This window comes from Oryzias melastigma, linkage group LG18, assembly GCF_002922805.2.
Source record: "Oryzias melastigma strain HK-1 linkage group LG18, ASM292280v2, whole genome shotgun sequence".
Taxonomy (NCBI): domain Eukaryota; kingdom Metazoa; phylum Chordata; class Actinopteri; order Beloniformes; family Adrianichthyidae; genus Oryzias; species Oryzias melastigma.
In genome coordinates, this window is record NC_050529.1 from 19448009 (window position 1) to 19461522 (window position 13514).

At 42.4% G+C, this 13514-nt stretch overlaps 1 protein-coding gene across 3 annotated transcripts in view; it reads left to right on the top strand.

Moving 5' to 3' along the window:
• LOC112156061 (astrocytic phosphoprotein PEA-15) overlaps window positions 1–12539 on the top strand; it is a 52461-nt gene extending 39922 nt beyond the window's left edge. For all 3 annotated transcript variants that reach the window (XM_036216707.1, XM_024288205.2, XM_024288206.2), the window contains 3 exons: window positions 2822–2996; window positions 3064–3219; window positions 7386–12539. In XM_036216707.1, the coding sequence (XP_036072600.1) occupies window positions 2825–2996; window positions 3064–3219; window positions 7386–7450 (393 nt within the window). In that variant the 5' untranslated portion in view covers window positions 2822–2824 and the 3' untranslated portion in view covers window positions 7451–12539. The remainder of the gene's footprint in view (window positions 1–2821; window positions 2997–3063; window positions 3220–7385) is intronic.
• The last annotated feature ends 975 nt before the right edge of the window (window positions 12540–13514 follow it).

Below are 13514 nucleotides of genomic sequence, written 5' to 3' on the forward strand. Positions count from 1 at the left end.
TTCAAAGAGAAAAGGAACTTTGGACGCCCTCAAACCTTCCTCTTGTTCCAGAAGAGCAGTTTTATGCTTATATTTGACATGTATGAAAGGCCAAATGGACACAATTTAAAATCCAAACATCTAGAGTCATAGTTGAAGGAGACTTTCAACAAAAGGTGAGAAAATTTTTGTGCTCATTGACCTGAAGGTCCCACATTAGAGTTCCCGTCCCGGAAAACAGAGTTCTTTCTTCTTCTATCCCCACCCCCTTTGTTTGACTTTTCATGTCATTTTGTAACCCTGCCACCCTCCCCTACCCCCTCCTTCTTCCATCTACTCCAAAAGGCATACACGTTCACTGGCCACTTTCTTAGGTACACCTTACTCGTACCAGATTGGACCTCCTTTTGCCTTCAGTTCTGCTTTAATCCTTGGTGGCATAGATTCAACAAGGAAACATTCTTCAGAGAGTTTGGTCCTAGCAGATCAGCAGTTTCTGAAAAACTCAAGACCAGTCGTCTGGCACCAATAACCATGCCATGTTCATAGTTCTAGTCCAGGGGTGTCCAAAGTCAGTCCTCGAGGGTCATCCTCCTGCTGGTTTTCCAGAAATCCAGCCTTATCTGCTGCTGATTACTTAGATCAGGTGTTTTTGGTCAATAAAGAGCTTCAATGGCAGGTTGGTTGAAAACACGTAGGACACCGGCCCTCGAGGACTGACTTTGGACACTCCTGTTCTAGTCACTTCAATCACCTTTTCCCCCCATTCTGATGCTGGGTTTACACTGCAGCAGATCGTCTTGACCATGTCTACATGCTGCCATGTGATTGGCTGATTAAGAATTTGCTTTAACGAGCAGTTGAACAGGTGTGCCTAATAAAGGGGCCGGTGAATGTACAATACTTTTTAATAATATCAGTTTCAAGTCCAAAAGGGGTTTATCTAAATATACACCCTTTGTGTCAAGACCGTTGACATAAATAGAGATGCACAAAGCAAGGCTGTTATGTCATCAATAAAAAATGCCTTACCTTGGGTTCCAACAAAATGAAGTCCATTCAGTTGCCATTTTTCCTGGGTACGGATTTAGCTAATTTGGGACCAGATGACGTTAGTAAGCAGTGATCGGCCCAAGTCATTTGTTGGAAGGCCTCTCCCCTTCCACTTAAAATCAGGAAAATCTGTCGATCGTTTTAGGTGGGGGCCAGTGAGCACCACATGCTCTTGTTAAGGCATCTGATTGGCCAGTTTACATCTTGAATAACTTGCAATAAAGAGAATATATCATGAAAAAATATATAAGTTTAGCAAGAACATGTTTAAAAGAGATATCCGAGCAAGAATGGTTATTCTAACAAACAGAATGACTGAGGAAAAGCTGTTTATCTTTTAATAGAGGTTTATGGGATTTTGAGTTTCTGGGACCACTTCCTGTTTGGAACTCGAGGAAGAAGCTCCCTCTATATGGTCTAAATGCATTGAGTTCATATGATTGGCTGATTAGAAACTTGCATTAACGAGTAGTTGGACAGGTGTGCCTAATAAAGTGGCTGGTGAATGGACAATAGTTCTTTATAATACAGGTCAGCTTCACATACAAAAGGGGTTTATCTAAATATATACCTTGTGTGTCCAGACGAACTCTGTCCAACATGAGAGGTAAAGAAAATTAGGATTAAAAGACCTATATAAAAGTGAAAGAACTTCCATAATATATATATTGGTTGAAGAAGTTGATCACAGTTAAAAGATTTGAAGTCGTTTTTGCAGAAGTCTGTCTGTGCTGTCATCATCTCTAAGCTCCAGAAACCTGTTATGACCAAATCAAAAACTAAGAGACTAAAGACGATCCTGGTGCTGAAGGCTCTACAGAAGGAGCGTCTCAGCGTTCCCACAACCTCCACGGCTCTCTGCAGAGAAGGCCCTCCAGTTGTTGGAACAGACAGCAGCCAGGCTTATGTAGGTCAGCCCTCCCAGCTCTGAGCTCCGCTGGCGCTCTACTCGCAGGGTTTATCTGTGACTGACTGATCAGCAGCAGACGGCGGTGCCTGCCAGCCCCCATCATGCACTGCATCGAGCCGCTGCCAGCTGCACAGATGCCAGGGATGGGGGGCAGGAACCGCTTTGACTAGCTTACATTGATGCAAAATATGTTGTTTTACAGAGGAAGGGTATATAGACCCGTCCAACCCAGCTGTTTCAGCGTTTCAGCCCAACAATCTATTTCCTTGTTGAATCACAGGCTGGGGCGGGGCTTATGATGTGATGAAAGGAGGTTGTGGTTAAATCAGCCTTCTTAAAAATGATTTTTTTTCTTTCAAAAACAGTTAGAAAACTTCTCAATTTTTAGACAGTAGTTGGATTGTCTACTGTTCCTGTGCCTTAACACCTATTGATGCAAGTATGCAATCAACCTCTTCTGCTTCCAACTTACCACAATTTAGCATCTAAGGGAGCTAAGGGAAAGGGATCGGTGCTTCAATGCTTGAAGTGGTTTCACGGGACTTTAGGAATCATGAGGTTACTGCTTACTTTTGTCCAAAAATGTCATTGAAGGCTGAAGTTTGAGTCCAGCCACCAAAGGGTGACAGAGAAAACAAAAGGTTTTCTTTGTAGATAAAGCTGGTTGACTGACTGAGATGCATTTATGAGGAATAAAAAACCTTCAAATCTTTCAAAAGCTGCTTGCTCTTTCATGGCTGAAAACATCAGTAAACTTGTACACCTGGTTCTTTCATTTGTACTTCATGCAGCATAGACACTGCCACTTCCCCTCTCTTCACATAACATTAAGGAGAAGCTACGGTTTGGTTTGTAAGTCCTTTATTCTCTTCTCTTCAGACCATGGCGGAGTACAGCTCTCTGCTCAGCGACCTCTCTGAAAACATAACCAACGAGGACTTGGAGCAACTCAAGTCAGCCTGCAAGGAGGACATCCCGGAGGAGCAAAGCAACAACATCACCTCCTCCAAGGAGTGGTTCAGCTACCTGGAGAAGAACGACAAGCTGGCTCAAGGTGAGCCACCCTCTCATCCGACGCTTTGCTGTCCCAGGTGACCTTCAGCTGTTTATCTTTCCTGCAGATAATCTCTCGTACATCGAGCACATCTTTGAGATCTCTCGGCGGCCGGACCTGCTGACCCGGGTGATCGAGTACCGCACCACTGTGCTCAAGATCTCCGAGGACGACGAAATCGACACCAAGCTCACGCGCATCCCATCTGCCAAGAAATACAAAGGTGGGGAGCTTTATGTGGTTCTCACTTGCATGAAATTCCAGCACTCACCAGCTGTGAGGAGGGCCTGGTCAGAGTCTGCCCCCTTCTGACCAAAACTGAGCATAAATCTGTAAAATGAACAAGACCCTCTCTGATGAAAATGGGGTTTTTAATATGTTCTTGTGGCTTTTTTATAATGCTGGACAAAAAATATATATATTTATAAGTATTTTTTATTTATATAATTGTTAATTGGTAGCAGATGAAATAATGTCATAAGAGAAGAGCTTATTTGTGACATAAAAAATGCGTTGGGCGGGGGCAGAAGCTCCCTGTTGCAAGCTCTTAGCAACGGGGAGGGGAAGGGGGGCAGGGTTGCTTCACACCAATGATTCCGCCCACAACTCAAAGGTAAATTTACAATAGATCAAAAGGTAATCGAAGTGAACTTAAAACTGCGGTTAAAACTTTAGAAACTGCCTTTTGATGAAGCTGTAAAACATTTGAAATATCAGACAAATTTAAGGGACCATTCATGAATGATCATTAATTCATTAATTATGTGAGAAATCTCTAATTATTTTGATTTTGTTTGATAAAGTTTTTTTTTCTTCATGGTAGGTTACCTGACTGAATACAAAACATGAAACTTATTGAAATATCCATTTAGTAAGCTGGAATTCTTGTCTTTTCAGGGTGTCTTGAAAACACCAGTATGATGTGGCACAGGATCCAGTCAGTAAAACAAAAAGAAATACAGTTTTATTAGATTAAGAAAATGAGATCGGCTCAGTATCACATTGTTTGCTTGAGGCAACTTTAAAATATTTATAACTGAAACAATATTTCTGATTTATTAACTTGTGTTTTAATACATTTGAACTTACAATAATCTGATAGAGATTGGAAGAAGGGATCAAAGTCAAATTAGTTATTTTCCAAAAGAGCCTGCAGTAGTCCTCGGTGAGCTCAGGGAGCTTGCTGACACATGAAACAATAGAGGGAATGGTGGCCCAGGGGTGTCCTGGATTGCCAGGTTGCCCACTGTCCCATGTCAACAGATTTTGTTGATACAATGTCTAACAACCTGACAGTGGTAGTGGGATGGCAGCACAGTGGCAGGGGGGTGGCAGCCTGAAATTGGCCAATCAGACAATTTTGGGACCTTGGAGACCCTCCCATCAGTCAATTTTCACACTTCTTCCTTCCTGCCACCCCGCCTGTGACCGGACTGCCTCCCCACAACCTCCAAATGTGCCCAAGCAGCCATTGACCGATGATAAACAGTCGCTGATTGATTTGAAGTTTTTCTTAAAACCTCGGCTGATGCCACATGGTGTGAAAGATTCCCTCCCAACGCCACCGTCTGCCACCGGACGATTTTGCTTAAAAACTGGCATTTATGTCACCGCTCGGTACATTTTGGCATATATGACCATAGTCTAAGGCAGGGGTCCCCAAACTTTTTCTTGTGAGGGCCACATTTCTTCTCTGATATGGGGCTGGGGTCTGTTTGTTGGCTAACAGAAAAGTCGTAGTTTTAGGACCCCTGCTCTAAGGGAGAGGCAGAATTGGTGCCTGCTAACTTTGCTATGTTTGCTAACTTTGTTGTTTTATCAGTTTGTCTTTTCTCGTCTTGTTAGTGGTGTCGTAACTGAACCTAATGGCTTTAATTAAAATGTTAGAGGAAGAGAGGAGTGTCTGCCCGGTTGTTGTAATCTTTAGAAAGCTGTGTTAAACTGTCTTCTTGCCAATCAATGTCTTAGCTGATATACTAAATCTACCTTTGATCTCTTTTCTGTTCTTTTTCCTCATTACTCCTTAAGAAAATTACTAAAAAGACTGAACCACTTGATAAGGGTTTAGTTTGTTGTAGCTTCTATTATTTTTATGACAGTCTCTTCATAACTTTTAGTAGTTCTAGTGTTGTGATTGCTTGTTGTTAGCAACCTGTTTCTAGAGCCGTGGGCCTCTTATTTAGTTCACTCATGTGTTTTGCATTGCAAAACAGAAAATAGTGCTTCAACTGCAATGTTGAAGTTTAGTTGACAGAAAAATAAGACTGTTTTCCTGAAGAAAAACTGCCAAAAAAGTAAAAAAGAAAACCCCCAAGATCATCACAGAACATCAAAGGCTTATACTTGGGGGTTTGTTGCAACAGCATCACCTTTGAAGTGAGCTCATTTAGTAGATCAAAGGAATGTTTTCTTTGGTCTGTTGGGAATAATGTTTTGTTTATGTGATTTAAAAGTCTCTGTTTTCACTCTGTTGTTACCATTGACTATAAAAGAGAACAAGACAAACTGGGAGACATTTTTTTGCGATAAGCCGTGTGTGAACCAGATGACATAAGTAATTATTGGTCCGAGTTAGTCTGGGTTATTGACCAAATCTGAATTCTTCCTCTACCCCTATGGCTTCTCCTTACCCCTACATTTAGTCCTCGAAACGAAAAGATATGGAAAAATGGTGTCTTTGAATTCAGACGTTACTTCCACTCGATGATGTCATCAATAGTCGCCGGTCAGCTGCGTTAGCGTGGAGCAGCCAGCGCTTGGAATGACATAACTTCAGTTTTATAACTTTAAAATGCAATGCTAAAACAAAAAGTCATTACTTACATTTAAATGTAAAAGTGCTTCTCCTCTGCAGCTCGCCCTACCAGAATTCAAAGTCCCTTCGCTCTACCCTTAAAAAAACTATTTCGGACACCCCTTTCCCTTCAAATGCCCCTTCATTTGGAGGGGTAGGGAGGAGCCAGAGGGACAGGGGAAGATTTTATATTTGGCCTATGGTTTCAATGACAACCACTCTCACCAATCAGGAGTGACGTTATTGTTAAGTTTAAACCCCTACCACTTAAAAGCAGGCTACACAAAATCTGTAAAACGCTTTGAACATTTGACATGACGCCACTTACTGTTATTGAGGCATCTGATTGCTCAGTTTAGAATTTTAATGATCTCCTTACACTCATCTGGGACCGGGTCACTGTGGCAGAAGTCTAAGATGCCCAGGCTTTCCTTTCCTTGGCCACTCCCTCCTGCCTCTGGGGACACCCTCAAGGCACTTTCCAAGGCCATCTATGAGGCATAGTCTTTTCACCCTATCCTGGGTCTTCCCCTGTGCCTCCGCCCAGTGGGGCATGTCATAAACACCAAGACTCATGAACAGGGTTTGGGCCTCCAAGGCACCTGCCTTTAACTGCCACCCAAAATGCATTTCACCTGCCCCTTTTGAGCTCTCCTGCAGGTGGGCCCATGGGAAATTGATCTCACGTTGTTTAGTCGGGCTAGACCCAACCAGGGCCCGTGGGACGAGTCTCGGCCAGCATGCGCTCACCTGGGAGCCCCAACTGCATACCCTGCTCCAGGGCGAGGCTCCAAATAGTTTAGAAGTAAGGAGAAAATGTGGGCCCCAAATGGGTTTATCTGCAGTTTTCATGGTGGACCCACCTGTGTGTCGCCATATTGCCTTCACCATCCATGGACCAGCAGCCTGGGTGGCGACCCTGCTAGCTCTGCCGGCCCCTGGGCGGTGAAGCTCGCTTGCGCTGCTGGACTCTGGGCAACAAAGCTCACTACGCTGTCCACTGGGCAGCTGAAAAGCATAGTGAGCTAGCCCGATGTGTGTCCACCTAAGCCAATGTGGGCCCACATAGATGAGGCCACCGTTGAAACTGCGGACACACCCATTCAGGACCAACAGTTTTTGCCCACCTTTAAACTATTTGGGCCCCACTTGGCCTTGCTGACTGGGCAGTGTCCCTAATTTGGGCAATGTAATGGAGTCTTAATCTCTATAGCTAACAATGGCTTTTCTGAACCACGTTTTGTCTGGCTCGTCACCTTGGGACGAGCCAGACAGGAACAAAAGCCGCAAACAGCATAGCTCCTGCGATCACTCGAGCTCTCAGATCCCTCCACCACGTTAAGGTGGCGATTCATGGTGGAGAATTTGAATAAAAAGAGTTGTAGTGGTTTAGTCTTACTTCTTGGAACCAGCTGGTACTTCCTGTATGAAACATGAGGGGGGTGGGGTTACTCAGTCCAGTTCTCTATGTACAGTCAATGGCTGGGACTGAAACAGTTTTGCTCGCTGATCAATCAAGTAGTATTTATAGAACACATTGATGCAGGACTCTCCTGGGTGTAGTTCTCACTATGTGTCTCTTTCTCTTCCAACAGACATCATCCGCCAGCCCTCTGAAGATGAGATCATCAAGCTGGCACCCCCCCCTAAAAAAGTTTGAGGTCCACACGAGCAGCCCTGATCTTTGCGCTCGATTTAACTCCCAAACACATCTTAGCCCCCACCCCAGTACTCACCCTCATCCACCCCCCCCAACCCCCAGGCAGGGACCACAGGCAGGGACGCAGGGCCATGCCTACAGACACCCACGAGGCAACCAATTCAATCGTAGCAACACGGCTTTGTCCAAGGATGGGGAGGGGTGGGGGGGTGATGTCTGATAAAGTTGGGTCATCATGTTGAAGAGGGAACCCAGTGAGTTTACGTTGTTTGAGCACTGTGTCTAAATTCAGAGGCTGCCCCCTCCCCCAAGTAGCCTTCAGGTGAACCATTGCAGCCTCGGAATTCAGACCCCGCCCCCCAGCAGGAGGCAGTCTGCCGAGGTCAGAGGATGTTTATGCATATTTGAGACTACCTATTCACCGAGTTATTCACCAAACCAGCTAAACCTTCAGTGCAAACCAGCCGAGCAGATCCCACCCCCAGTTTGGACCCCCAAAAAAAAAAATCAGTCCATGGAAAATAGAAAGGAGCATGACATTTATTTCTCCCTTAAATCATTCCTCAAACGGGACTTTTCCTTAAAGATTTCCCGACAGAGCTGCATTCAAACTCACTGAACCATTCCTATGTGCTCCCTTTAATCTGAAAAAGGCTAACCACATATTTAAAAAGCAAAAAGTATTTTAGTCAAATATATTTAAAGTTGATTTTTTTTTATACAAAACGCCAGTATTTGCCTTTAGCTGATGGTAACTGTAGGAATTCTTCAGAGGAGCTCTGTGGGCTTTCAGAGATGTACATACAAAATAAGAAGAATATATTCTACATATAATATAATTGGCTGCAGTGTATGCACAAACCACTTTGAAGAAACTATACGTCTTAGATAAAATGTGTCGTAATTTCTTCTCGAATTAATTTATTCCACTGATGGAAGACACTAAAATTCTACAATATAAGTGTTGGAACAAACATTGAAATAGTGTCTCATATCAGTGCTATAAGTTTATTTGAGTAGAAATTCAACTCTTAAGATTTATAGTTTCTGCATTTCATTAGAACCAGAGATTGCTGCAGAAATAACCTGAGCGTATTATTTATGTATTAAGGTGTGTCTCCTGGTACAGAATAACAACGTTCCTGCTGTTCTTGTTTCTGACCCGTGTAAAGACACACGAGGGGTTAAAAAAAAAAAGCGTTAAAAAATGTCAATAACTGTGATGCGCCTCGTGACCCGCCTGTGCCAACACATTAGCTAGGCTGTTGAAACGAAGAAGCGTTCTGCTGAACACTGTGCACCTCCTCTCCTGCAGACTCCGCCCTCCACCCCTCCACAACCGTGAGAGTGCGAGCCAGCAGGGGGCGTTGCTCTCGAGTCGATCCCCTCTTTCAGAGTCGTGTGGCTTTCTGAGGACTTCAGTGTGCAGAACGTCCTCCGGGCTCTAGGACTCAAAGTTTTTCTTTTCCCTCACCACCACACTCCCTCCCCAGTGCCAACGACCAGGACTTTTACTATGACTGCAGCTGTTGTGGTCCCTTACGTGTTGTTTGCTGGCTTGTGTTGTAGTGCAAGACTTCCTTCTTGACTCCTATGCATCTGCAGACAAAGCTGCACTGTCACATTCCCCTACAAACTGCTGACTCATGGTTCGCTTGATCCTGACTTGTTTACATTAAAGCTGAGAAGAGTGCAGTGCTACAAAACACACGAAAAACAAGTATATGTGTCCAGATTAAAGACAAATAGTGACGAACAGGAAACCTTTCTAGGAACTGTTTTCAGAAAATCCAACTGAAATCTGAAGAATTTTTGCAAAAATGTATTGCTCTATTAAGATCAAACCATTTTAACCAAATAGAAAATGTCTCCTGTTCTGCCTCTACGGTTCTTCAGTGACTCTCCGAGTCCTTCAAACTGTTTTGCATTCATGTCGCTTCAGAAAATTAGATTTGTGCATCAGAACGTCTGTGACCTAAACGATGAGACTGTTTTCTTCATCTGCGAGCCAGGCAGTTCACCGAGGTGCGGGTGTGGGAGGGGTGTAAGCGTGACTCAGGACTGGGACCCTGACAAGCTCTGTCCTCAGCTCTAACCCTCCCAGGAGAGCTTTGGCGCCATCACAAACCCACTTTTTCATTTGCAGACTTTTGCCTGAGTTTGTACAGAACCTCTGCAGGGTGGGAATTGAACCCTCAACCCTGCTTTCTTTTAGAAAGTTTAACTGTGACTTTTCCTTTGTGTTTGCCAAACGCTGTGAACTGGAGCCGCTGTGGTGTGAAAGCAAGAAACTTCACGAGAATATTTGTCTCATTTCTGTCGAACAGAAAAGAACATTTCAGACAGACGTTTGATAAATGCCCCAAACACTTGTTTTCTACATTTATATTATTTTTATTTCATTTTATTTTTCAATTAATCATTTTTATTCAGTGTAGTGACAGAATCTGAGCAGAAATGAGGCAAATGCTCTTGCTTAGATTTGAAATAAAAGCTGAAAACATGCAGGCTGCTTCACTGCATCTTCGTCACACCATGCTCCTCCTCCTCGCACATGCACCCCCACCTATCATGAGAAGCTCTGCTTCTGTAACTGGAAGTCACGTGTTGGTTGTACCTGAGCTTTCTTTGCTTTGCTGCCAAAGGCAGAAAATATCACATATCAGACCCAAAATGATGTCAAATCTGGATTTCTCAAAGTACATATCAGCTGTGGATGCAGAAATATTGCAGCATTTTTGGGGAATGGTGCAAATATTCCTGTATTTCTTGAAAATGCAGACATTTTTGCACCATCTCCCAGAACGCAAAACTATTGCACAGGTTTGGGGGAATGCAAAAATGTTGCAGCATTTCTACGGAATGCAGAAAAATTGTTGCATTTTTGAGGAATGCAGGAATATTGCAGCATTTGCAGGAAAATTTAAATATTGCAGCATTTTGAAAGAATGCAGAAATGTTTCTTTATTTCCAAAGAACGCAGAAATATTGCAGCATTTCCAGGGAATGCATAAAAATTCTTGCATTCTTGAGGAATGCAGGAATACTGCAGCATTTCCAAAGAATGCAGAAATTTTGCTGCATTTCCAAGAAATCCAATATATTGCAGCATTTCCCAGCATCGCAGAAATATTGCAGCATTTCCGGGGAATGCAGAAAAATTCCATCATCTCCAAAGAATACAGGAATATTGCAACAATTTCAGGAAAATTTGAAATATTGCTGCATTTCCGGGAAATGCATACCTGGATCTGTCACATGCGACTTAACGAAGCGCAGAGGAGAGTTCAAAGGAACTTAAACTGAAATGCATTCCAATAGTTTCCCCTAAAGATCAAGACTGTTTCTGTTTCTTTGGTTGTAAATATGAATTTTGGATATGTCACTGTGTTTGTTTTTAAATGGAATTAATTTATTTAATACTTCTATATTGTTGTCCCGACTTAGTTTTTGCTGATCGCGAGTTAAGGGTCGGTGTGTTTTTCGCTTGGAGTGATGATGGTTTCTCCACAGCATTGCTCTGCAGTATTTCCTGACATGTAACATTTTCTGTTGAAGCGTGTTGTGTTTGATCCGCTCGCCGTCGTTCTCTCTGCTCCTTTTATTCAGAGAGTTTCCAAATCATGACAAAAAAAAAGCACTTACTCTGCTGTTTTCCCGACAGCTGGGACGAGCAGAAAGGACATGCATCTGGGTGGGGGGTGGGGCATCTTTGAACAAAAGAAAAACCCCAAAAAGTTATTTGTTTGAAAATGAGAAGGAACTGTGGTTTAGTTCATCAGGTGGTTTGTTATAAACTGAGAAGCCTTTGTGTTGTAGTAGTTGGGGGAGGGGGGCCCTTAGAGAAATGGGGGTTGATTTCTGCTGACTTGATTTCACTCAGTGTGAGACAAAATAAAACTTTCTTTAAAGTCTTCAAAACTTTACTGCAATCCCAAAAAAGTTTGACGACTTCTCTGCAAAAATATCTGAATCTTGAAAGTATTATTTTATTTATCTGCTAATGTGAGACTCTTTTAACAGGTAATTTCACTGAAAGGAAATTACTGTTCTTAGAAAATATGTTGCTCTTGTTGTTATATGTATTTTTAAAAAAATGACCCTTTTTGTTAAGCAAATAAAATCTGTCACAATCTGTTCTCTTATTTTAACATTTTCTCCAATAACAGTCAGTGTTCCAAATTTAAGCTATCATATTTTCAGCACTATAGGACGCACCTCCAGTCAGTAACTCTAGAACTCATTTGTAACACGCTACACGTTAGCCGCATTAGCCGCATTAGCCTATTCACATTACCAGTAACAACTAACCTTGTTTGCAACACATAAAAAGTGGCTGATACCGCTCAAACAAATTTTACTAACTAAACTAACCCCCAACTTTCTTTGTAGCATGTAAAAAAACAAAAAAAAAAACACACAGTCCGACACCGCTACACATTAGCGCGTTAGCATATTTACATACCTGTAATTTCCAGCCTTGTTGGCAACACAAAAAAGTGGTTGACACCGCTAAAACAAATTTTACTGTGACTAAGCTAACTCCCAATTAAAAAAAAAAAAAAACAGTCCCACACCGCTACACATTAGCCATGTTAGCATTTTTACATATCTGTAAGTCCAAACCTCATAGGTAACACGTAAAAAAGTGACAGATACAAAACATTTTTTACTGGAGTAAAATTTACTGTGACTAAATTAACTCCCAACTTTGTTTGTAACATGTAAAAACACAGTCCAACACCGCTACATGTTATCCATGTTAGCTTATATACAGTACATGTAACTACCAGCCTTGCTAGTAACACAAAAAAGTGGCTAATACCATTAAAACAAATGTTACTGTGACTAAACTAACTCCAACTTTGTTTGTAACACATAAAAAAACCACAGTCCGACGCAGGTACACGTTAGCCATGCTAGCTTTTTTTGTTTGCATTAGCGTGTTCGCGCTAACACCCACCCAGAATTCTGCCAGCGTTCTGTACCTCTCAAACTTGCTTTGACATCAATAACCTCAATCAGAATTAATCCATCTATAAAGCACTCTGGATTACAAGGCGCAACGTCATTAAAAAAAAAAAAAAAATGAAGTGTGCCGTATAGTGCGGAAAATATGGTCATTTAACACAAAGTCCGAATACCTTCGCTACTTTACATAGTTTGTTTGCGATTGTGTAGTGCTGTCCAAATCTGAGTCCAAAATCTCGTGCCCTAGAAATTTCCCAGCATTCTCTGAGAAACACCAGAGTAGACTGATGCTCACTAGATTGGGCAATTGCAGACCACAATGCATTGCGTTTAAACAATTTTTGTTAAAAAAAAGGTTTTAAATGTATTTAAAAAAAAACCATCAATGTTTTCATCATCAAAGTGGATTCATAGATATCTGTCGTAACATTCTTGTATTGATTAGGTTTTCATTTTGTGGAATCAGTGACATCATGTTTATCGTTCAAAAAAAAAAAAACAGTGAGCATTGTTTTAAAATCCAGGGTACTAGATAGTGCTATATAGTTTTTTTAGTAGTTCGGGAGTAGGGAGGGAGTTCGGACAAATGTAAAGTTATACTAACTTGTTGGATTTGACTTTGACTTTTTTTTTTCATGAAATCCTGTTTTTTTGTTGTCATGCTTGGATTTGGCGATTGGGCTTCTGGGCTGCATGGAGGACCGAGGAGGTGTTTTTTTTACCAGCATGCAGTGGGGTGGGGGGGGGTGATACGGGTTTGGATGTAGTTGCGGAGGAAGAGGACCAGAATGTAGAAGCAGCGCTGAGAGGTTTGCCTGCAGGATTCAGGGCTCTCACAGTGGAGCTGTCGGAGCGTCTGGACATCAGAAATGCTGCTTTTCTATTAGTCTTCAGTCATTTCAGCTGCTGTGGACATGAGGGGGGGTCGGTGCTGCTTTTGTGTGTTAGTGGACGTCTGCATCAGGCGGAGGGACAGACTGGATGGAGCTGACGGTTGTAGTTTTTGTCTTTTGTGGGTTATTTGTGGTTTGGGAGATGAATGTGTTTTATTTTGAAAGTGATTTGTGTGATTTGAGGGAGCTCCTATTGAGCT